A 22,928-nucleotide genomic window follows, 5' to 3' on the forward strand; every position below is an offset into this window, starting at 1 on the left:
ATTGATGCACCTGATGTTGATGTTTCAATCATGGTAGATTCAGTAACACCTCCGGAATTCATCAGAAAACCAGAAAATATTACAGTGAATGAGGGAGAAACTATCAAAATACAGTGCAAAATCTCCGGTATGAATATCCTAATTACAATGGCTTAATGATCATTTTTCCGGAAAGAAATGAGAGTAATATAATGTTTGAATCAATTTCATTTTTGTTTTCCAGGAATTCCTACTCCTGAGGTTTTATGGTTCAAATCCGGAGAACCAGTTAAAGCCGATAAGAAACATTTAATTTCATCCGATGATCAAATCTATAAACTGGAGGTAATAGACGCTGGAAAAGATGATTCAGGAGAATATGCGGTGGCTGCCATCAACCCAGAGGGAAAGATATATTTCAATTTAAATGTTGATGTAAAGAAGGAGAGCAAAAGCAAGAAAAACAAAGATGAAGCAGAAAAGTGAGTTTGATTCTCATTGTATTATGGGTACATGATATACGGTAAGCTATGCGTTTGAAATTGTAAGATTTTTTTCATATCGTATTATTTTATAGAAAAGACGAAAAGAGTGACCTCAAACAACCGGAATTTACATTCAAACCAACGTCAATGACAGCTACTGAGTTCGATCCTGTACAAATATTCTGTAAAGTTTCAGGTAAAAACGATTACTTTTATCAAGACACATTCTAAGATGTACTGTATAATATCTAGTATACTCCTTTTCTAGGCCAACCTGTACCTGTGGTCACGTGGTATAAGGAGGGTAAACCTCTGAGATCAGGTGGAAATATCAGTATGTTTAATGAAGATGACAGTCACTATTTAGTAATTCTGAAATCATCACTCCTGGATGCCGGGGAGTATACTTGTACTGCTAACAACGATGCGGGAGCTGTGTTCTGCACCCTTAAATTAACAATAGAAGGTACATCTACATCATTTTTATATTATTTAGCGTCTCTCAGTTCAAATAGATTTGCAATACAACAAAATTATATTTCAGGTTTGACTGAGGTAGAGAGCAGCACATCTACGGATATTGATTCTAGTATGATGGACAAATTAACACCAAAAATAGCAGCCGAATTGGAAAATATAGCTGATGAATCGACTGATGAGGTACACGGAAATAAGATTTGTATTTTATTCGCACACATTGGACGAATCTGAAATAGAATCTACTTGAATCATTTTCAGGAACTACTTCGCGAATTTGTTATGAATACCAAATATACGGATAAAGCAAAAGGAATATGTTTAGACGAGGGTGAAATAGTTGAGTTATTGGATAAGAGTGTTCCCACGGCGTGGCTCGTTCGTGTACAGAGAGATAAAGAAACTGTAAGTCAATTCCTTATAATCATTCGTCTTTAGATTGACATGAATTAATGTAATTATCATATTTTCCACTCAGATATGCTCCGTACCGCCAAATTTACTGACTCCAAAAGATGAAGTGATTCAGAAAGTCAAAGCTACAGCTGAAGAATTATCCCCACCCGGAAAAGAAGGTATCGTGTCAATAGATCATCATTACCTTTACTTAGTACCATTGCCGAGTCTAATACTATCACGTGAACTATTCGTATTATTCAGAGTTACAAGCGCCACTTTCACCAGGTCAAAATGAAATGAAACGACGAGGGAAACTATCTCGATCCCCGAGTAAGAAACAGAGTTCAACAGAGCAGGATTCTTCAGAAGATGAAGATAAACTTGGAAAAATTGAGGTATTTCAGCGGGGACATAATACAATAAACATGTTCAAACAGACTACGATTTAAATTGTAATTTTCTGATAACTACAGGCGTATCCTGTGTATGTGGTAGTTGCTGACTTTGTACCCGATGAGACTCAATTCGATTTTCTGCCCCTGTCCGAGGGGCAGTTTGTCCACGTCTGCGATTCTAAGAACGTCGAGCACTGGTTGTCGAAAACTAAACCGTCAAAGATCAATCCATCGAAAGAAGGTTGGATCTCACCGTCTTTCGTGGAGAAGAAAGAAGGTTTGGGATTTGTTGATAAACGAACGAGTAAAGAAGTATTCAGAGAAGAGGTTATCCAGTGTACAAATAAAAAACAAGAATCGCTAATAAAACGAAGGTAAAACCAAACCAATCGCCTGTTGAACTACCTGCTCGTTAGAGTACCTTATATTCTGGAAAGAAATATTGTTGTTTCTTTGGGTATTTTTCAGGTATGCGTTGACTGAGTTATTGGAAACAGAGAGAGATTATATAAAAGAACTTGCATCGATTCTCGAGGAATTCAGTCCAATTTTCGAGGATAAAAATCTACCCGAATCATTGCAAGGCCGAAAAGATTTGATTTTGGCTAATCTAGCCGATATCTTTAAATTTCACAATGAGTAAGTAAATTGGTTTTTCACGAAAAAAAAAACGGATCTTGGAATCGTTATTCAAATAATACTATGTTTTGCAGTATTTTTCTGTCTGAGCTGATGAATTGTACATCAGATCCCGGGACTATCGGAGATATCTTCCTCACATGGGTAAGCATACCGTTAATCCTCATATCACGACTTTTATGTCTGGTCTTAGTCGTTGATAACAGAAGTCGGAACAAACGGTAATTGTATCAATTGCGCTCATTACGCTCTGAACCTCGTAGTAAAACAGTATTACATCACATGATAAGTCGATAACAGAAATACATAAAGTTATTTGTGATAATAATATAAGTTTTGATAACTCGGGAATGCTGCTATCCTTTATCGTTAACTATTTGGTATAGTGACGTAGTTTTTCGTATCAGTGAATTCTGTTGGGGAAGTTGTTTCTAGCTGTATGGTATAGTCTTTCTTGACAGACCGCACGCGCATTTATATTTACTATCAACTGATTATAAGAAATTAATGTAACGTATTCTACGATATATGGCTGATGCGAAATTTCTGTCGTCTTGTAGGAAAATAAATTTGAGGAGTACATTGACTTTTTAAAACGCAGACCAGAAGCAGATTTACTGTTAACGCTTTCGTCAAACACCAGCTATCTGAAGGTATGCTAACATATTTTTAGAATTTTTCTTTTGTAATGTCAAGAGTGAGAAAACATAACTTATATAAAAGTTCTGATATTTACGTTTCTATGCGTCTCTTTCGATTTTAGGATTATAAACGGAAAAATAATTTGGAAAAGTCGCTGTTCGAATATCTGGACGCACCGTATAAACATCTCAAAAAGTCGGAATCACTTTTGAAAGATTTCCTGAAATATTCAAGTCGGGCTAAAGCGGATAACAAAGCCTTGATACAAGCGATCGCTATGTTAGCTCGTATTGTAAAAACCTCTGAGGATAAAGTGCATCTGGATAATATTGAAGGATATCCCGGTGATATCAACTCATTAGGACCAGTTGTTCGACATGTAATTAGATATCTTCGTTGTCGTAATATGATTCATGATTCCTAAATAATTGATAAAAAGTGATTTTTTCGTGTTTCGCTGTAGGATGATTTCTCACAGTGGGACGCCGCCGACAAGAGTGGTCGCGGTAAGGATCGTCACTGTTTCCTGTTTAATGATAAGTTGCTGATCACTAAACCTAAACGTGTGGATGACCCCATGAATCTACCTACGTATATATTCAAGGGAGTCGTAGATGTAAGTAGAATATCGCCATTCCCTCTCAATTCAAGTTCTGAAGTGAGCGTCCGTGTCGAATATAGGCTCCAACTTAATGCAGATATATCGTATCTTTTCTGTGGTTCATGGTTTATATTATTGTTTCAGTTAACCAATGTCCAAATTAATGAGTTGGTTCTGGACGAAGATAAGTTTGAATTGTGGTACGCTCAGCCGGACTGTGAAAAGATAACCTTCCAGGCCCGTGATGTTTACGCAAAGAAGGCCTGGGTCCACGATATCAGAGAAAAACTTAAAGAAATGGGTACATACAAAATGATATATCTAATTGTAAAATATATACAGAAACTCGCCATACCGTGTTTTATGTTGGTTGTAGGTATCGAAGAAACCGATTTGCCTTTGGATAAAGTTCCCGATGTCGGGAAAACAAAAACGAATAAATCTTCTCCTCCGTTATTGAAAAGAAAATCATCGCAAGACGCATCGAGCAACAGAAAGTTACAAACAGACCAAGATGAAAACCAGCCGCGCGGAACAGGGGAATTTACAACTGATACAGAATCGAAACGTATGTAAAGCCAGTAACTATCCTTAGTACACAGCCGATAGTCAAACAACCGTATTGATTATAGATTAGCAAAACTATAGAAGAAAACGTTAGATCAAAAACAATTTATTCGTTGAACTGGTTTCAGAGTATATTACTGCTGAGGATGAAAGTGAGACGTACGATACTGCTCCAGAAGTTGAGGATGGATACGCTAAACCCATCATTTTAAAAAAGATCATCGCTTCTCAAGTCAAAGGCAAGTATGATGTAGCTAGACACTTTACAAACATATATAATAGACTTATGATTGAATTGATACGAATATTCTACCCATAACAGAAGGCGAGGTTGCAGTCTTTGAGTGTACAGTTCTCGGACAACCTACACCAACGATCACGTGGCTAAAGGACGATTCTCCTGTGGTTGAATCTCCACGGTTTACAAAAGAAAATACAACCACTGACGAATACAGGCTGAAAATCGAGGAAACCAGGGAGGATGATACGGGAGTTTATACGATCCAGGCGAGTAATGATCTTGGGAGGACTGAATGTAGCGCTAATCTCACTGTTAAAAAAGGTAAGAACAGAGAAGCATGGTTCGAGTTCTTCTTGAATTGACTCCTTATGCTTATCAACATTTTATATGGTATGTATATTTGCTGTATTTCTGAAAAAATAGATGAGAAAAAAGCAAAAGATCACGCACCTAAGATAACCGAAGAACCAACAAAGTCATGTGAAACCTTAGCTGGTTCTGAAGTCAAAGTAACAGCCAAAATATCCTCAAACCCGAAACCAGATGTAAAATGGCTGAAAGATGGAAAAGAGCTGAAAGCGAATGATCCGCATTATACATTTGTAAATGAAGGTGACGAATATTCATTGATAATTTCATCTGCTGATTTGAAAGATAGCGCCACCTATGCACTACAGGCTAAGAATAAACTAGGAAAAGTTGAAGCTAAAACACAAGTACAAATCAAAGGTAACTTAAGGTCAGAAATCATTTCATCTGTGTGTTTGAAAATATGTACACACAGCATTTATGTTGAATTTCTAATACAGAAAAGGAAAAGGCGCCAAAAGTAGTTAAAGAACTATCTAAGAAACAGGAAGCAGAAGCCGGTTCTGAGGTGAAAGTAACTGCTAAAATATCATCGAATCCAAAACCAGATGTAAAATGGCTGCAAGATGGAAAAGAGCTGAAAGCGAATGATCCGCATTATACATTTGTAAATGAAGGTGACGAATATTCATTGATAATTTCATCCGCTGATGTGAAAGATAGTGCCACTTATACACTACAGGCAGAAAATAAATTGGGGAAAGTTGAAACTAAGACACAAGTAGAAATTAGGGGTAAGTTAAGAACTCATTTTAGTTATTTAGAGTATGTGTGGTCGAATTGTATTGTTTATTTCCTTTGTAGAGAAGGAGAAGGCGCCTATAGTAGTTGTAGAACCACCAAAGAACCAGAAAGGAGAGGCTGGTTCAGAAGTCAAAGTCACTGCAAAAATATCATCAAACCCTAAACCAGATGTAAAATGGCTGAAAGATGGAAAAGAGTTGAAAGCGAATGATCCGCATTGTAAATCTGTGAATAAAGGTGACGAATATTCATTGATTATTTCATCAGCCGAGGTGAAAGATAGCGCCACCTATACACTACAGGCTAAGAATAAACTCGGAAAAGTTGAAGCTAAAACACAAGTACAAATCAAAGGTTAGTTTCATTTCATCTCAGTGACTACAGTGTACGCGGTATCCAGTATCCTGTATCCAGTATCCAGTATTGTTTTCTCATTCCTTTTGTAGAAAAAGAAAAGGCGCCTACATTAGTTAAAGAACCATCAAAGAAACAAGAAACACAGGCTGGTTCTGAAGTCAAAGTGACTGCTAAAATATCCTCGAATCCAAAACCAGATGTAAAATGGCTGAAAGATGGAAAAGAGCTGAAAGCGAATGATCCGCATTATACATTTGTAAATGAAGGTGAAGAATTTTCATTGATTATTTCATCTGCTGATGTGAAAGATAGCGCCACTTATACACTACAGGCTAAGAATAATCTCGGAAAAGTTGAAGCTAAAACACAAGTACAAATCAAAGGTAACTTAAGGTCAGAATTCATTTCATCTTCCAATCTTAAGTATGTACAGGTGGCATTTAGTTTGAATTTCTAATACAGAAAAGGAACAGGCGCCAAGGGTAGTTAAAGAACTATCTAAGAAACAGGAAGCAGAAGCCGGTTCTGATGTCAAAGTGACAGCGAAGATATCCTCAAACCCGAAACCAGATGTAAAATGGCTGAAAGATGGAAAGGAGCTGAAAGTGAATGACTCGCATTATAAAGTCGTAAATGAAGGCGACGAATATTCATTGACTATTTCATCAGCTGAGGTGAAAGATAGCGCCACCTATACAGTACAGGCTAAGAATAAATTAGGAAAAGTCGAAGCTAAAACACAAGTACAAATCAAAGGCAAGTTCAAGATTCTTTTCATGTGTCTGATTCCATTTATGTACACTTGACATTTATTCTAAATTTCTTATATAGAAAAGGAACAGGCGCCAATAGCAATTGAAGAACTATCTAAGAAACAGGAAGCAAAAGTCGGTTCTGAGGTGAAAGTGACTGCTAAAATATCATCAAACCCGAAACCAGATGTAAAATGGCTGAAAGATGGCAAAGAGCTGAAAGCGAATGATACGCATTATACATTTATAAATGAAGGTGAAGAATGTTCATTGATAATTTCATCCGCTGATGTGAAAGATAGCGCCACTTATACACTACAGGCAGAAAATAAATTGGGGAAAGTTGAAACTAAGACGCAAGTAGAAATTAGGGGTAAGTTAAAAACTCGTTTTAGTCGCTTAGAGTATGCGCGGTCTATGTCGAGTTGTATCGTTCGTTTCCTTTGTAGAGAATGAGAAAGCGCCGAAGGTAGTTGAAGAACCACCAAAGAACCAGAAAGGAGAGGCTGGTTCAGAAGTCAAAGTGACTGCCAAAATATCGTCAAACCCCAAACCAGATGTAAAATGGCTGAAAGATGGAAAAGAGTTGATGGCGACTGATCATTATAAATTTGTAAATGAGGGCGACGAATATTCATTGATCATTTCATCAGCAGAAGAGAAAGATAGTGCCACCTATACACTACAGGCTAAGAATAAACTAGGAAATATAGATATTAAAACACAAGTGGAAATTAAAGGTGACTAATGGGCGTTTTAAAAGTTAAGAAAGCGTCATCTTTACGTTTAGCAATCTGAATGTTTACCTCTGCATGTTTGTATATCCTATAAAAATCCTATAGCTCGTGATTAGAATTTTCTGTAAAGATGTTGCAATAATAACACACTCAGAACCCAAGCTTAATCTATTATCTCCAAGCTTAATTTATCTTAATTTATCGATGTCGTTGTCACCATAACCTCTATTCTTGTAAAATTTTTATTCTCTAGTTTATTCTCTGCTTCCAACCCTGTTCGTTAATTTTGCTTTCTATGTATACGTGTTGTTATAGACAAAGCCGCCAAAGACAAATCCACAAAACAAGAGCCTCCTAAATTCAAAACCAAACTTGAAAATATAATCTCAATCGAAGGAGAACCGCTGTCATTAGAAGTCAAAGTCACCGCTAATCCAGAACCAGCTATTACCTGGTTTGTTGACGGTCATAAATTAAAGCCTTCCGATGATATTTCTATGTCATATGATGGCGAAACGGCGATATTTATGATCAATGAAGCGTTTCCTGAAGACACGGGACTTTATACCTGCCGAGCCTTGAATGCTTTTGGTAAGGGTATAGAAAAATTATGCGACACTAGAGACATTCAACCATATCAAATTAAGATTTTATATTTAATTTCAAGAAAATGGTAATCGCTTAACGGTTGCATGGGTTTTTCTATAATAGGGGAAGTCGAAACAGACGCTGAAGTTATAGTCGAAGAAAGACCCCGAGCTGGAGCTACAACTGCTCCAAAATTATGGATACCGCTCGAGGATCTAAAAATCAAAGAAAAGAAAGTTGCTTGTTTTGAATGCAGTGTAACTAGTTCAACACCACCAGAAATAGTATGGCTTCACAATGATAAACCCGTGGAAGTAAGTATCAGCCGATTTACTAATAATCATCAACTAAACAGTTTTTAATCGACATAATCGTTTCAGCCATCTGATCGAATTGAGATGTACGAAGATGGAGACTTCATTGGTATCAATATCTTGTGCACATCGGAAAAAGATTCGGGAAAATACACCTGTATCGTTCGGAATAAACAAGGAGAGGTTTCTTCGTCCGCGGAACTTATCGTTGAAAGTGTCAAGTAAGTAAGAAGTTTAATGTTTCCCATATAAGGGGAAATATTTGAATAATTTGAAGTTTACGGTATTGTGTGAATCACAGGAAGGAAATCGTGGGTTATGCCCCGCTTATGACGTGGCGGCTGAAAGACCAAGAGGCGGTCACAAAGGAAACTGTAAGATTTGACTGTAGGTGCACATCCGATCCGGAACCGGAAATCAAGTGGTAAGTACTAATGGAATGGGTATGTCGTTATATTTTTAACCTTTGTGAACTAAAAGAACGATATATTCTCAAGGTTTTCGGGGGTAATCATTGATGAGTATATCAATGATTCGCGACAGCACATAGAACAGATCTCGACTGCTCATCCCCAGCACATAATTGATACAAATGAGTTTAATATTGAATGTTTTGTTATCCTCTGATAAAGGTTTAAAGACGGAGAAGAGTTGAAAGTGGATGAAAAGTATGCTGTTGAACAGAAAGAAGGAAATTTTGCATTAATCATTCACGATCTAATTTCTGAAGACGAGGGAGTTTATAAATGCACAGTTACGAATGCGCTTGGCACAGTGTCTAGTTCAGCCACTCTGATCATTGATGGTGAGTTGTCGTGTAAACACAATAAATACAACCTTTTTGAATGATACTTAACCATTCCTTGTCTCACAAAATAGAAAGGGGTTTATTCGATAAAAGTCACAGTCCAGCCGTTGGCGTAGACCTTTACGTTACATATCTTAAACATTTCATTTAGAGTTATACTAGTATGTAACAATGATTATTTAGTTGAACTGGGTATCAACAACGAGAGGCTTTGGATTATTGGCACCTAGTAATACGCACGTTTGATGTTTGTGATAAAACACGAGGCTCTGACATTGAATTAGCCCCGTGCCCCCTATTCACTGACTACCTGTCGATTGAAAACAGATGAGTGTGTATTTTTACTGTTGATGTAATTGATGAGATACATGAACTTCTCAATCAGGTTGTATATTTATAACTACTTTACATCAGCCACGTAACGTCAGTATGTCTGTCGAACTTTCTTCTACAGAAGCGCCAATAAACAATAGTAAATCTCCAGAACCAGAAACTACTATTTTGCCACGACGGGAAAGTGTATCGCCTGAGAGTAGGAAGGTACTCAAAGCTCAAGCTAAAGAAAAAGAAAAACAAAAACAAAAGGCAAAACTCAAGAAGGTGAGATAACATTTCATGTCAGACTTTCGTGATACCAAAGTTTTGAAGCGAACAAAAAATGTTGATTATCCCTACTAGGAAAAATCTAGTGAATTGAAATCGGTTGATCCCACGATGACAAGTAAAGGTAAGCAGGATCAAAAGCCTGAAACGGAGGAAGCATATGAGGAAGACCTTGACGAGGCTGACACAGGTGTTCCACGTAAGTACTTTTTAATGTATTCTTGTGATTCTATCTAGCAATTGAGCACGTTTTCTTTAAAATCTACCTTTATCCTTTATATTAGTTGCACCTCGTGCAATAAATGATGCCCCGATTGTACACGACATGGCAGAGGATTCTCTTACTCTATCGTGGCCGGAAAGTGTGATGCCATCATACGCTAAACAGGTGCCGATTCTGTATGACGTAGAGGTCCGCGAACTACCTGGCAAAGATTGGAAACCGATCGTCAGAAATCTGGACGACACGGTGTATCACATTACAGGAATGAAACCCGATCGAGAATACATGTATAGAGTACGGGCCGTAAACGATCTGGGAATTAGTGATCCAAGTTTGTCAACAACTGTACACAAACGAGCTGGTAGGTATAGTGGATGATTGTAGCCGATTTAATATCCTTTTGCGATAAAACTCATTTTTAAAACACCACAGGACCCCCGGAATTACCTTCCGCTAAACCAACCTTCAAAGTATTGGCACCAGAAGAAATTGAATTATCCTGGAAAAAAGCAACAGTAGCAAAAGGGCATTTGGATACTGACATAGCTTATAACGTAGAGATCAGGTATATACGATAAAACTATAGAATACTATAGAATTCATACTTGTCATTTTACAAAGGTTTATTTACAAAAGTTTGAATTTATCATATATTTTCAAAGGGAACCACCATCCAAAGAGTGGAAAATTCTGGCTTCAAATATCTCTGATAATCGACTAAAAACGTATATGCATCCAGGCCGAGATTACCAGGTGAAGGTAACGGCCCTCAATCAATGGGGGATGAGTGAACCAACTATGGCTGTCATGGTCCCTCGTAGAGATGGTGTGTATATTTGTCTTTTCGTTGAATACGGAGAGATGAATATTCTATGATATCGTATGATTTTTCAGATAAATTCATGCCTGAAATGCCTCGAACAAAACCACACTACGAAATGAAAGACGCTTCGACGTTGGTACTTAATTGGGAAGCTGCCAGACTTCCACCTGGGGGACCACCGGGTGTAAAAGTATCGTACATTATTGAAGGCAGTGAATTTCCAAGTTATGACTTTAAAACTATTGCGACTGATCTCTTGGATACTGAATATACCCTGAATGATTTGAAACAAGATAAAGATTATATGTTCAGAGTGTTGGCTACAACAAAATATGCTATAAGCGATCCTTCGCCGTCAGTATCAGTTCACAGAACGGCCGGTAAGTTATCAATAACCACATTCATAAAGTAATAAACTTTCTGTGTGGCACTGTAAATTTCGTCCGCCATTACTGATTGCACCATACTTTTACAATTTGCGACGCATAAACAGCAATTCAAATCGCTAGCTTGCATGGCCCATGTCTACTGTTCAGCATTCACTTCATTTATTCAAATTTATCTATTTAATCAATTTGGGCGCTGCGAAACAAGAACATGTATTAATGTCTAAATGAACGCTTGCGCTTATATGTGTTTGCACACAATTCATTTTACAGCTAAAAATGCACCAATTCCACCTAAAGAAATTCCTACAATGTCCGCGGTAGGAGCAGATGCTATCTATCTAAGTTGGCACCCTGCATATTTACCGCCTGGTGTCGATACCGGTATCACATATAACGTATACCAACGTGAATTACCCAGTGAAGAGTGGCACAAAATAGCCAACGAGCTTCCAGATACAGCTTGCACAGTGCGAGGATTACATCCAGACACTGATTACATGTTTCGTATTTATGGTGTCAATGAATATGGTATCAGTGACCCATATCCACCTTTCGCGTTATACCAGAAGTCCGGTTATGATGATGGTAAGATGATACCATAGATAGCCGTAGATAAGTAGCTAGGATAGAACGTAGCTAGTTTTTCTCAGTTATATTCGTTCATACTTTTGCGTTTCCTAACCCGATGCCCACCATTTCCAAACTCCGGCATATTGCGCGCGTACCTCAAATCCATGCACCTCATTCTTTGCAATGGCAACGTTTCCGCACTGCATGTCCAGACTGCAAAGCGCAAAAGTATGAACCAAAATATAGTCCGCGTACTTTGGGTTATCAAAAATACATCTTTACATACAGCACGTTAACTCGTACAAATGAACACGTATCAGATGTATGAATCAGTGTTAGTGGTACATTTTATTTGTCAATAGTCATTTCTTGAAACATTGATGAAATCTTGTTCTTTTCCGATTTAGTTGCACGCAAACAACCGGAAAATATTGTCGTTAAGCCTAAGGTAGAAGAATTAGACGGTGACAGTATACGTTTATCTTGGCCGGCATCGAAACCTCCTGGTGGGGCTAAAGCACCGGTCTGGTATACTGTAGAGGAAAGTGAACCTAACACAAATGAATGGAGAAAACTTGCAGAGAAACTAGATGTTACAACTTATGTAGTAAAGGAACTTACTAATGATCGGGATTACTCGTTCAGAATAAGAGCTGAGAATGACTATGGTACAAGTGATCCATCTCCATCGGTCAATGTATTTAGAACTGGAGGTATACATTTTAATTCATTTACCAAAAGCACACGCTTATTGTCGTCACATAGTAGTAGTGGTTGTCATTATTTTCGTTGTAGCACCTAGAATATTACCGGTGGCTGTACAAGAGAAGCCTTCCGTATCAGCAGTTAATCCAACGACGCTAAAATTATCCTGGTGGGCCCCGTACTGTCGTACTGTCGAAGCTGAACCACAGTCATATGCGATTGAGATAAACAACTCCGGTTCAAAAAATGGCCCTTGGGATGTTATTGCTTCTGGTATCAATGACACAAAGTTCACCCTCAACGAGCTTGATCCGAAAGTGGAATATATGTTCCGGATTGTTTCTGAGAATGATACTGGCGTCAGTAAACCATCACCTGAAACCAAGTTCAAACAGAATCTAGGTTTGTTGAAGTTTTTACATTTGTACCAATGACTTCAACAACAGTTTATTGTCTAAGTACATGTAGCATCTTTATATCATGTATGGTATTTCAGATACATTCTTACCGGGCGCAGTTCGGGAAAAGCCCAAAGTTACAGATGTCGATCCTACTACTGTCAAACTATTATGGATGGCACCGTATACATCATCAAGAGCACCACCACCTACGTCATATCGTCTTGAAATCTCTGATTCACCAGATTCTGGATGGGATGCACTGGTTGATCACATCAGAGAAACGTCATTTACATTGGACGATCTCCTCCCAGACACTCCTTATTACTTACGAATCGTGTCTCAGAATGAATACGGTTCCAGTGATCCTTCTCCTGCTGCTAAAGTTTACAAGAAATCTTGTCAGTATTCATTTTCAAGTTGTGTATGCAAAAAATATTCGTCAAGTACATTTGTCAGATATTCTCATATTGTCATTGCAGCATCTTTCTTGCCTGAAGGCATTCTTGAGAAACCAAGAATAACGGAAATAAGTCCAACCTCTGCTCGGGTTGTTTGGTTACCCCCGCGTATGTCCCCCAGTGCACCAACATACACCTACGCCGTTGAATGCAGGGAGGGTCGAAAAGGTGAATGGAGACGTATTGAGGGTGGTTTGGAGGAACATGTGACGTCATTTACAGCAGTAGATCTGCGACCAGAAAGTGACTACGCGTTCAGAATTATTGTAGAGAATAGTTATGGTTCTGGAGAACCATCACCCCTAGCTATTCGTTCAGCTTCCTTGGGTAAAATATACTCCGAATATGTAACACCATTGGCCAACGTTATAGAATTATGATATTTTTCATGATGCGGATTTTTTTTATAGATTTGGTACCCAGTGGAATTAAAGGTAAACTTTCGATGAAGGATGTCGGTCCAGGGTCAGTGCAACTTCATTGGGATAAACCTAGAGTTCCTCCAATTGGAAGATACACATACTTGATCGAGTATCGAGATCCACATACCAACGAATGGAAAAAACTGATCGGTGATTTATCAGATCAGACATATGTTATAGATAATCTTCGTCCTGAATTGGATTATATGTATAGAATAGTTGTACAGAATGAATATGGCAATAGTAACCCTTCAGCTACTGTTACTAGATTTGGTGAACGCGGTTAGTAGATAATGAGAGTTTCTAAGCGCCTTCCTTATCAACCAATGCTATTTACGTATACATTAGATTCATTTGTTATCCTAGATGCATTGTTACCTTTGATGCCCAAGGATAAACCGATGATAATGGAGCTGGGGCCGTCTGCAGTCGAATTGTCGTGGAAAGAAGCTAAATCTAAGACATCGACAGACGAAGCCATCACATACATACTCGAGATGAAGGAAGGTTCTAGTGGGCAATGGAAGGAATACAAAACCGATCTCACTGAAACACACTTAAGAATTGCTAATCTTGGTTACGATAAAGATTACATGTTCCGAGTTCGAGCAAAGAATGAGCACGGAGTTAGTGATCCGACTCATTCTATTACCGCTCACAGATCGAAGTGTAAGTTAATATTTTCTGTGTTAACGAATAGGAAATTAAGCGCATGTTTCGTTATTTGTAATAAATGCATTCACAGGTCGCCTGGTTTTAAATGAAATCATCATCAGTCAACAAATAAACTACACATTGGGTAGAATCTCCAAAACGATATCTGAAATTATCTATCAATGATCATCAATTATTTATCAACTCGCCAATCATAAAATCAAAATCAAGTAAAATCTTCTTTTCAAGTGATCTTATATTTGTAATTCATCCATGATTTGCCTCTCTCTCTTTCCGTTTAGCTGCCTTTTTCCCCAATCAAATCCATGACAAACCACAGCTATCTGTTCTTTCTCGCGATTCGGCGGTTCTTTCCTGGTCCGTACCCTCCCAACCCTCACACCTCAGAGATCTACCATTCATGTACGTGATCGAGGCTCGGGAACATCCCAGTCGAGATTGGAAAGAAATAGCTCAGGATATTGAAGATCCGACATTTGATCTCAACAAGCTGTCTCGTGATAAAGAATATTCATTCCGTGTTCTGGTAGAGAATGAATATGGATTAAGTGAACCTTCACCGAGTGTCACATTATCGAGGAAAGAAGGTATGGATGAAGTCAACTCAAATATTAGTGGTTTCAGATACTGATCTCTTCGAGTAACCAAAATGATTTTATGAATTCTGTTTATCTTCGTTTTCAAGCCGACTACGTACCGCGAACACCGACAGATAAACCTCGGCTTTCTGATGTAAAGGCTGAAACGCTCAGACTTAGCTGGGATGAAGTGGAACCGCCGCCGATGGCTACAGATTCTCCTGTGACGTATATAATCGAAACACGAGATTCTAAATATAACTGGACGACATACGTAGACGGTAATATTCCTGAGATTTTCGCCCGGGTTCCCAGTGAAGATCTTGCTCACTCAAGTTTTTATTTTCTAGATATAAAAACTACGTCTCATGAAGTGAAGGCAGCGCCAGATATCGAACATGCCTTCCGTATTAGAGCAAAAAATATATTCGGGAGAAGTGATCCATCACGACAAGTAACCGTTCCGAAACGACAGGGTACGTGCGTGCCATAACCTTCAATATTAGACCTTCCTTTATGGTTACGATTTTCCGCTATGAATTTGATATCATTTCTTTTTACAGTATTCCCCGATCCAATTTCCGATAAACCATTTTTGATGGAACTAACGCCGGATACAGTGAAATTGTCGTGGAGAAGTCCCCGCGCTGCCTTCATGTCCGAGCTACCATCATCTGCATACTCCTACATATTAGAGTATCGCCAACCACCCAGTGATAAATGGAAAAAATTGATCGGTGGATTAAAGGAAACTTCATTTACGATAAGAGATCTTGAAAAGGATAAAGAGTACATGTTCAGAGTTCGAACACAGAATGATTTCGGCACTAGTGAACCTTCAGCCCCAGTATTGAGAGCAAAACTTCCGGGTAAAAATCCTAAAATGTTCTTATATTCAGAATTTACCTGATTATATGTAATTATCAAAAAGTTATCTGTTGTTTTACTTTGCTAAGATCACGCAGCTATTCGAAGAAGCAGAAGTAGAAGTCGTGAACCATCTCCATGGCGCCTCCCATCGGATGTCAGCACAGGTAAGATAGAATCACTAGTATTTAAGAAATAGACGTTGATAATGAAAAGGAAAATATTCACTGCGTTTCGTCTTTCAGATGTGGCTCCTGAATTCACAAATGTTGAGCAAAATGTTGTCTACGGTGTTCAAGGACAACCCGTCAAATTAAATGCCAGTTTGAAGGCCTATCCTGAACCTAAAATCATGTGGTTCCACAATGAAGATAAAATAGATTTAGGTATGAGAATACACTAATAACTCTTACTTGATTATTTTTGACAAAAATATGTCTAAGATATAACCATAAATTCTAGGTGGACGTTGTAATTCGTATAAGTCAGCTAATGGTCAGTACAGTTTAGAGATCGAAAAGATGACGTCATCTGACGTTGGAGCTTATCGGATATATGCAGAGAATTCTCAGGGTATTGCAGAACATACATTTAAACTCGAATTAGCTGGTAAGTTTAGTTCGTTCAAATCGAGATGTTGTAGCTGATGTATCATAGAAAATGCCTAATTCTTGATATTTTTAACAGATCCACCGATTTTCTTGGAGCCTATGAAAAATACCGATCTCCGTGTTTGGACCTACGGTAAACTGGATTGCCGGATTGACGGATTGCCGTACCCGGAGGTGAAATTCTTCAAGGACTGGCACCCATTGACTCAAACAGCTAGGGTCAAGGCCAATAGAACGGATTATGATTATTGGTCGTTAAATTTTGATAATACGATTTTACTGGATGAAGGGATGTATATTTGTGTTGCTGAGAATATAGCCGGTAAAGCGTATTGTGTAGCAAATCTAGTTATCGAAGGTAAAATACCAGTTACTTTTCATACCGGGGTATCTTAAGCTAAATTGCTTGTCTCGTCACAAGGCTAGTGTATTCTAATTCTATTTCGCAGAGAAACCACCACTTATCGATGTAAAGTTCAAACCGACGCATATTTCTGATTTCTACTACGTTTTAGATGAAATTGAAAGGTTCGTAATTCTTTTTATTTATAAGCATTTACAAGCTTGCCAATACTAAAAACCTGTAATTTCTTGTTAGATTTCTTTTTATTAACGTCTTTTCGAATCGTTATTCGTATATAGGGGTTCTCACGGTGTAATTAGGCGTGTTGTTGAGAAGAGCACCGGAGTCGAGTTTGCGGCTAAGTTTTTACGAGCTCGTGACGAGAATCAGAAAAACGAACTGAAACAGGAAGGAGACGTGATGTCTTTACTGTCACACCGTCACGTGGTCAGACTTACCGACGCGTACGAGATGAAAAAGAACATCGTTTTAGTCATGGAGTTGTATCCTTTTCATCGTATCAACCCGCAATAGTTGATAGAAAACATTAATTCCGAAATTTTTTTATATCAATTTTGAAAATGTGCACTGAATAATGACGCGTTATGGCATTATGTAGGGCTGTTGGTGATTCATTTACCTTGACCAAATGTGCAGATTGACCGGCGAAGAATTACTAGACTGCATTATTGATAAAGACAGGCTGACCGAGAGCGAAGTGGCTTACTATATACGCCAGGTTTTAGAGGCGCTACAACATTTACATTCTAAAGGAGTAGTTCATCTAGATGTTAAGGTAAATCGCGATAATTGGCCTTTTTAATCGTTCAGTTATTCAGCGTTATTACCCATATTATTATCACCATCGTATTCAATCTTTAGCCTGAGAATCTACGTTTGTCGACACCCGGAGCTGATGACAACATCAAACTGATTGATTTCGGATTTTCTCGTCGTATTTACAAAAATAAGGAAACGTTTGTCGATCTTGGAACACCGGAATTTGTTTCTCCGGAGATTCTTCGCCAGGAACCAGTAACGCACGTAGCTGATACCTGGAGTGTAGGTGTACTCACATATATACTGTAAGTTACATTCAAAAATTTATTGCATCCGATGACGTGTATGCACTTTGGTTAGATATATCCTAGTTGTTTTTGCCCTCAGGTTAAGTGGTATTTCACCGTTTTTGGCGAGCAGTGACCGTGAAACCCTACTCCGAATTAAAGACGGTCAATGGTCATTCGATGAAACTGCTTTCGAAAATATTACAGACGAAGCGAAAGATTTTATCGATAAATTATTAGTCTCGAAACCGAAGTAAGTGATACACCTTTTCATTTGAACATTCATATAAAGATGATTTTCTTACTTCAATGACAGCTTCTTCGATTCCAACTTTCTAGATCTCGTATGACAGTAAAGCAGTGTTTTGAACACCCGTGGTTACAAGTATCCAAACAAAGAGGACAAGGAATAAAGATAAATACTGAACGACACAAAGTCTTCAGCAGTCGTAGGAAGTTCGAGGTAATGTAAAAAAAGGGTTTGAGAATAATATCAATATGAATCTAAATCGGGATGATGACTTTTACTTTTTATTCTTCCATTACAGTGCTCACAACATCAAGTGAACACAATCGTTTTCCATCGTAAAATGTCGCTTCTAATGGTGGAACTTCCAAAATTACAAATACCTTCTATCGAGGTTTTCGATGAACCAGAAGATAGAAGACCGCAATTGATAAACAATGTGAATGCTTCATTCAACGGTCTTATGCCGGGTAGTCCCACTGGTATAATTCTAAGTCCAGGAACATCCCGGGCAAGTTCAGTTGAGCCTTCTGAATTCGGGGATTCCGAATCCACAGATCCAGGCTTCGATGACGAATGTCTAATGGAAGATTGGATACACCAATATGGTCCAATACCTCATAAACAAAAACATAAGCTTGACGACCTCAAATTTGATGACTTTTTCGGAAAACAGCTCGGGGTTGAAAAACCGATAAATCCACCCACGTCTCCTGGTAAAAAGAGAATGAGAAAGATTAGTTTCAACAACGAACCACCACCTATCGGCGATACTGGTAAGCGTGCTGAATGGAAGAAGCATGTTCATGCTGATTACTGCTACAAAATGACTGTCTTTGAAAGAAATCAACTAGCAGCTGAGAATGAAAATGCTTTGTCAATGTTGTTATTTTTGCATGAGAATGGTACGAGCCTTCTAGAAGGTCCTCCCACTGCGAAAAAATCCCCGCCAGTTCCAAGGCGTTTTTCAGATTACGATTGTTCATTTGATCTCGATCAAAATTCGAACATCTGCCCCAAACGGAAACTACAGCCTACATTAAGTTCTATCACTAAATTACTACTGATGCATAAAACGAAACAAGTTGTTCATTTAATGGAGAAATGTCAGTCTCAATCCCCTGAGAAACGTAAAATTTCGATCGATTGTTCCCATTCAGAATCAAAAAGGTCTCCGGATTTAAGCCATTCTTCCTCATGGTTGACCGTTGTAAAAGCAGCTATGCTTTTTCGTCGTAAGAGCTTACACTCTGGGGCTTTTGAGCGATTATTCGATACCCCTCGGCATTTACCACCACTTTCTAAGCCCGAAAGATACTGCAGGGAAACGTTTGCTCTGCTCGGGGGTCTCATTGTTGGTATAGTACTGGCTTTACTTTACCGTGCAGCCCAGTACATTCTCTTTAGCTAATTCCCGTGCCTGGTGCCACTGAGAATATGCATGCGAATTTATATTTTTCTAAGAAAATCTGATGAATATTCAAATAAAGATTGCATGTTGCTTGATTTTGTTTTTAGTTATTGCATGTTATCAGGATATCAAACTGTTTTCATTCTAATCTTAACGTAAGTTTTTTCCACGACTTTTTTCGAATTACTCTTTGAGCCGAATCCACACGTTATTGAAGTATCTATCGACAGTCATTTTCAAAATTACAGTTGAGGCACCCGTATTCAAAGAAACTATCAAAGACAAAGCCTACGATGTCGGTGAAAATGTGACGTTGCACTGTCAAGTTATCGGAAAACCAGCCCCGACTGTTTACTGGTATCGTAATGATGAACCATTATGGGACGGTGAACGCATCCGAATACAACATTCCAAAGATACCGGGCATACATCATTAACAATACTGAACACACTTCCTCATGATTATGGCATCTATAAATGCGTGGCTAGTTGTGCTGGAACGAGAGCTGTAACAAAAGGCAGACTGTTCCTCGGGGGTAATCAAATATCTTTTTCGGAAAATGAACAAGAAAATTGGTTAATACTCGTCGGCTTCATCTCCATGAATCAATTTGTTTTTTGTTTTAGATGTTCCTGGTCGCCCCGGTAGACCTGTAGTGCAACAAGTTTCGTCAAGCCAGGCTTTGATTATTTGGGAGGAGCCAGATCATGACGGCAACGGTCACATATTGAACTATCGGGTCGATTACCGAATCAATGTTGGTAAGACCATCCGAGTTGTCTTTAACTTTAGAACTAAGCAATTACAAATTCTAAGGCTTTGGGCCTCATTTGGATCGTCTGATTTTTCAGGTCAGGATAAATGGTCGATCGCCACGTACACGATTGACGAATGCGCACTCGTCAGTGGTCTACGTCCAAATACAGTTTACAGGTTCAGAGTCTGTGGCCGTAACAGATTCGGTGTCAGTCCATACAGCTGGGCCTCGATTGAGGTTCGAACTAAATCTAAAGGTAATGTTAATCTTGCAATCTTGTTTATGATTTCACAATAAAAATGAATAGTGATGCTTTTTTATCGTACTCTTTATTATCACGTACAGGCTCCTCCAAATTGAAGATGGACCGGGAAACGAAACGAATAATTCTACGATCACAGCGAGCGAAACTAGATGATTCGGATGGAGATGACGAAGATGACGTGACTCCGACGGCGAGTAGAAGAGGGTCGACTGACAGCATTGAAAATAACGTACCGGCTACAGATGTCGCATTACAGGAAACCGATCCCAAAAAGCATTACGATATTGAAGGACAAATTGAAGGGTTAGTTGATAATGAGATTGAATCCCCCAATGGGTCCCTTTCTGTGCATTTCCATTAGTTTTAAATCCTTTATCATTTTAGTGGACATTTCAACGTTGTTGTTAATTGTCGATCAAAAACGAAGAACAAAGAATATATTGCCAAAATTCTTGGTTATAACGTCGATACTAAAGATTCGATTCTGAGGGAGTATCACATCCTGAAAGCTCTGAATCATCATCGAGTCGTTCAACTTTTCGAAGCTTATATCACCGATAAACAGCTTGTTTTGATCTTCGAGAAACTGCAGGGTGAAGAGGTCACCCGCGCAATCTCGTTTAAGACGAGATATAACGAAGAAACTGTTTGTAGAATAATACGACAAGTGGTAGCCGCACTGCAGTACCTCCACAGTTATGGAATAGTTCATTTGAATATTCAACCGGGAAATATAATGCTGTGCAGCAGGAGACGTCTGGATCTGAAAATCATCGATTTCACTTGTGCTCGTGCAATAACCGACGAAGAGGGAGAAACATTCGGAAAACTTGGAATGCCAGAATTTATGGGTAATTTCCAACAACAAACCTAGAACAATCACCATTAAGTATCTCTACATTTAGATATAAATATATTTGATTTACTTCCAGCCCCAGAAATGATATCTAATAGACTAGTTGGTTGTGCCGCCGATATTTGGAATGTGGGCATTCTAACGTACATAATGTAAGCTGTCAGAGAGTTCATTACGTTTTCTATTGGAGGAATAAATTTTTAAATCTTTAAATCTATGTTTATTTGCCAGGTTAAGCGGAGAATCGCCATTGTTAGGAACTGACGATGAGTCTACGTTTGATAATATTACGCGACTGAGATATGATGCCGATCAATTGTACGGACATATAACCAAGGCGGCATTGAAATTCATGTATAACATCCTTAAAGTTAATCCAAGGTACGACGAATGATACCTCAATTTTCATAATGGAATATAAAGTAGGCTATTCGCTAAAGATTTTGTTGATTTCATATTTTACAGCGAACGGTTATCGCTTGATGACTGTGTAGAATCAAGATGGCTGAGTCTCTCGGAAAATATGGTGAAAAGACGCCGGGCGAATAAATTCATTACGTCTAAACTCAGGCATTTCCAGGAGGTTTATACCGCTCGTCGCAGAGCGTTGGGCAAACCTTCGGAAGAGCTGCTTGGTTCATACGCCCATATCAAACGAGCCTCGTCAGTTGATTCGGACACAGAAACTGACTTCACTTTATAGAAAGGATCGACCTCCGGTTTTAAGCGCGCTCGTTGTTTTTATCTCGTTTGTTATGATATGAAATTATTAAGTTCAAACTGAACATGCAAAAATTAAATAAATCACCTCTGAAAATTGATTAGGATATGTAGCCAAATTTGAAAAAGAAAAACCAATGAAGTAATGTTGACTTTATTTCCCTGTAGTTATTTGCTGTGTTTATTTTGCATTTTGAATAAATATGATGTACGTACCTAAAAATTGAAGTTTGTTTATCTAACATATAATCTCCCATGGATCAATTCTTGCGCGTGATAAGGCAAGTTGAGGACATGTTCGATGTCGGGCGAATAAATTCATTACGAATTATTATTTTCAAAACTCAGACATTTCCAGGAAGTTTATACCGCTCGTCGCAGAGCGTTGGGCAAACCTTCGGAAGAACTGCTTGGATCATACGCCCATATCAAACGAGCCTCGTCAGTTGATTCGGACACAGAAACTGACTTCACTTTATAGAAAGGATCGACCTCCGGTAATATCGCATTTCGTCTGAAATTCGGAACGAACACCCGAGACACGATTATTCTAAATGAGTGAATTTCTCTTGTCAAATCAGATATGATTTTCTTAAGTAATAATTGCTGGGGGTCTTATAGGCTAATCAAATATATCTTACGTAATGCCTGGTGCAATGGGACGTTACTTAGAAATTCTACATCTCAAATACTGTTTTTAGGACACGAGCAAAAGACGGCTTTACGTTAACAAAAACGAATCAGTCGATAATGAATTAGATGATTATCTGATATTTTGCTAGAAATAACTGAATCAATCAATCGATAATAACTTGTTTGTTGACCGCTATAGTAATCATCGC

General features: G+C 38.4%; 1 protein-coding gene across 1 annotated transcript; it reads left to right on the forward strand.

Annotated features, from left to right (window-relative positions):
* The first annotated feature begins 23 nt into the window (after positions 1-23).
* LOC141915118 (protein Obscurin-like) lies at positions 24-22,296 on the forward strand. Its single transcript, XM_074806522.1, has 65 exons — positions 24-127; positions 224-461; positions 557-660; positions 733-930; positions 1,009-1,124; positions 1,203-1,346; positions 1,420-1,516; positions 1,602-1,735; positions 1,814-2,109; positions 2,204-2,374; positions 2,449-2,518; positions 2,935-3,027; positions 3,138-3,395; positions 3,480-3,632; positions 3,762-3,918; positions 3,994-4,185; positions 4,313-4,423; positions 4,507-4,746; positions 4,849-5,154; positions 5,235-5,528; positions 5,599-5,892; positions 5,985-6,278; positions 6,358-6,651; positions 6,727-7,020; positions 7,097-7,387; positions 7,700-7,975; positions 8,096-8,286; positions 8,353-8,507; positions 8,588-8,710; positions 8,919-9,091; positions 9,549-9,694; positions 9,773-9,896; positions 9,982-10,281; positions 10,353-10,485; positions 10,583-10,746; positions 10,815-11,123; positions 12,110-12,415; positions 12,498-12,809; positions 12,904-13,206; positions 13,288-13,593; positions 13,677-13,970; positions 14,055-14,357; positions 14,645-14,950; positions 15,049-15,222; positions 15,292-15,417; positions 15,505-15,810; positions 15,898-15,975; positions 16,054-16,194; positions 16,271-16,417; positions 16,496-16,777; positions 16,869-16,947; positions 17,062-17,265; positions 17,420-17,558; positions 17,645-17,847; positions 17,930-18,082; positions 18,169-18,292; positions 18,378-18,852; positions 19,736-20,023; positions 20,115-20,249; positions 20,340-20,501; positions 20,591-20,813; positions 20,895-21,361; positions 21,443-21,518; positions 21,598-21,747; positions 21,832-22,296. Exons 1-65 carry the CDS (start codon positions 31-33, stop codon positions 22,067-22,069), a joined length of 13,530 nt encoding a protein of 4,509 aa, XP_074662623.1. The 5' UTR covers positions 24-30; the 3' UTR covers positions 22,070-22,296.
* The last annotated feature ends 632 nt before the right edge of the window (positions 22,297-22,928 follow it).

Source organism: Tubulanus polymorphus, chromosome 1 (assembly GCF_964204645.1).
Source record: "Tubulanus polymorphus chromosome 1, tnTubPoly1.2, whole genome shotgun sequence".
Classification (NCBI taxonomy): domain Eukaryota; kingdom Metazoa; phylum Nemertea; class Palaeonemertea; order Tubulaniformes; family Tubulanidae; genus Tubulanus; species Tubulanus polymorphus.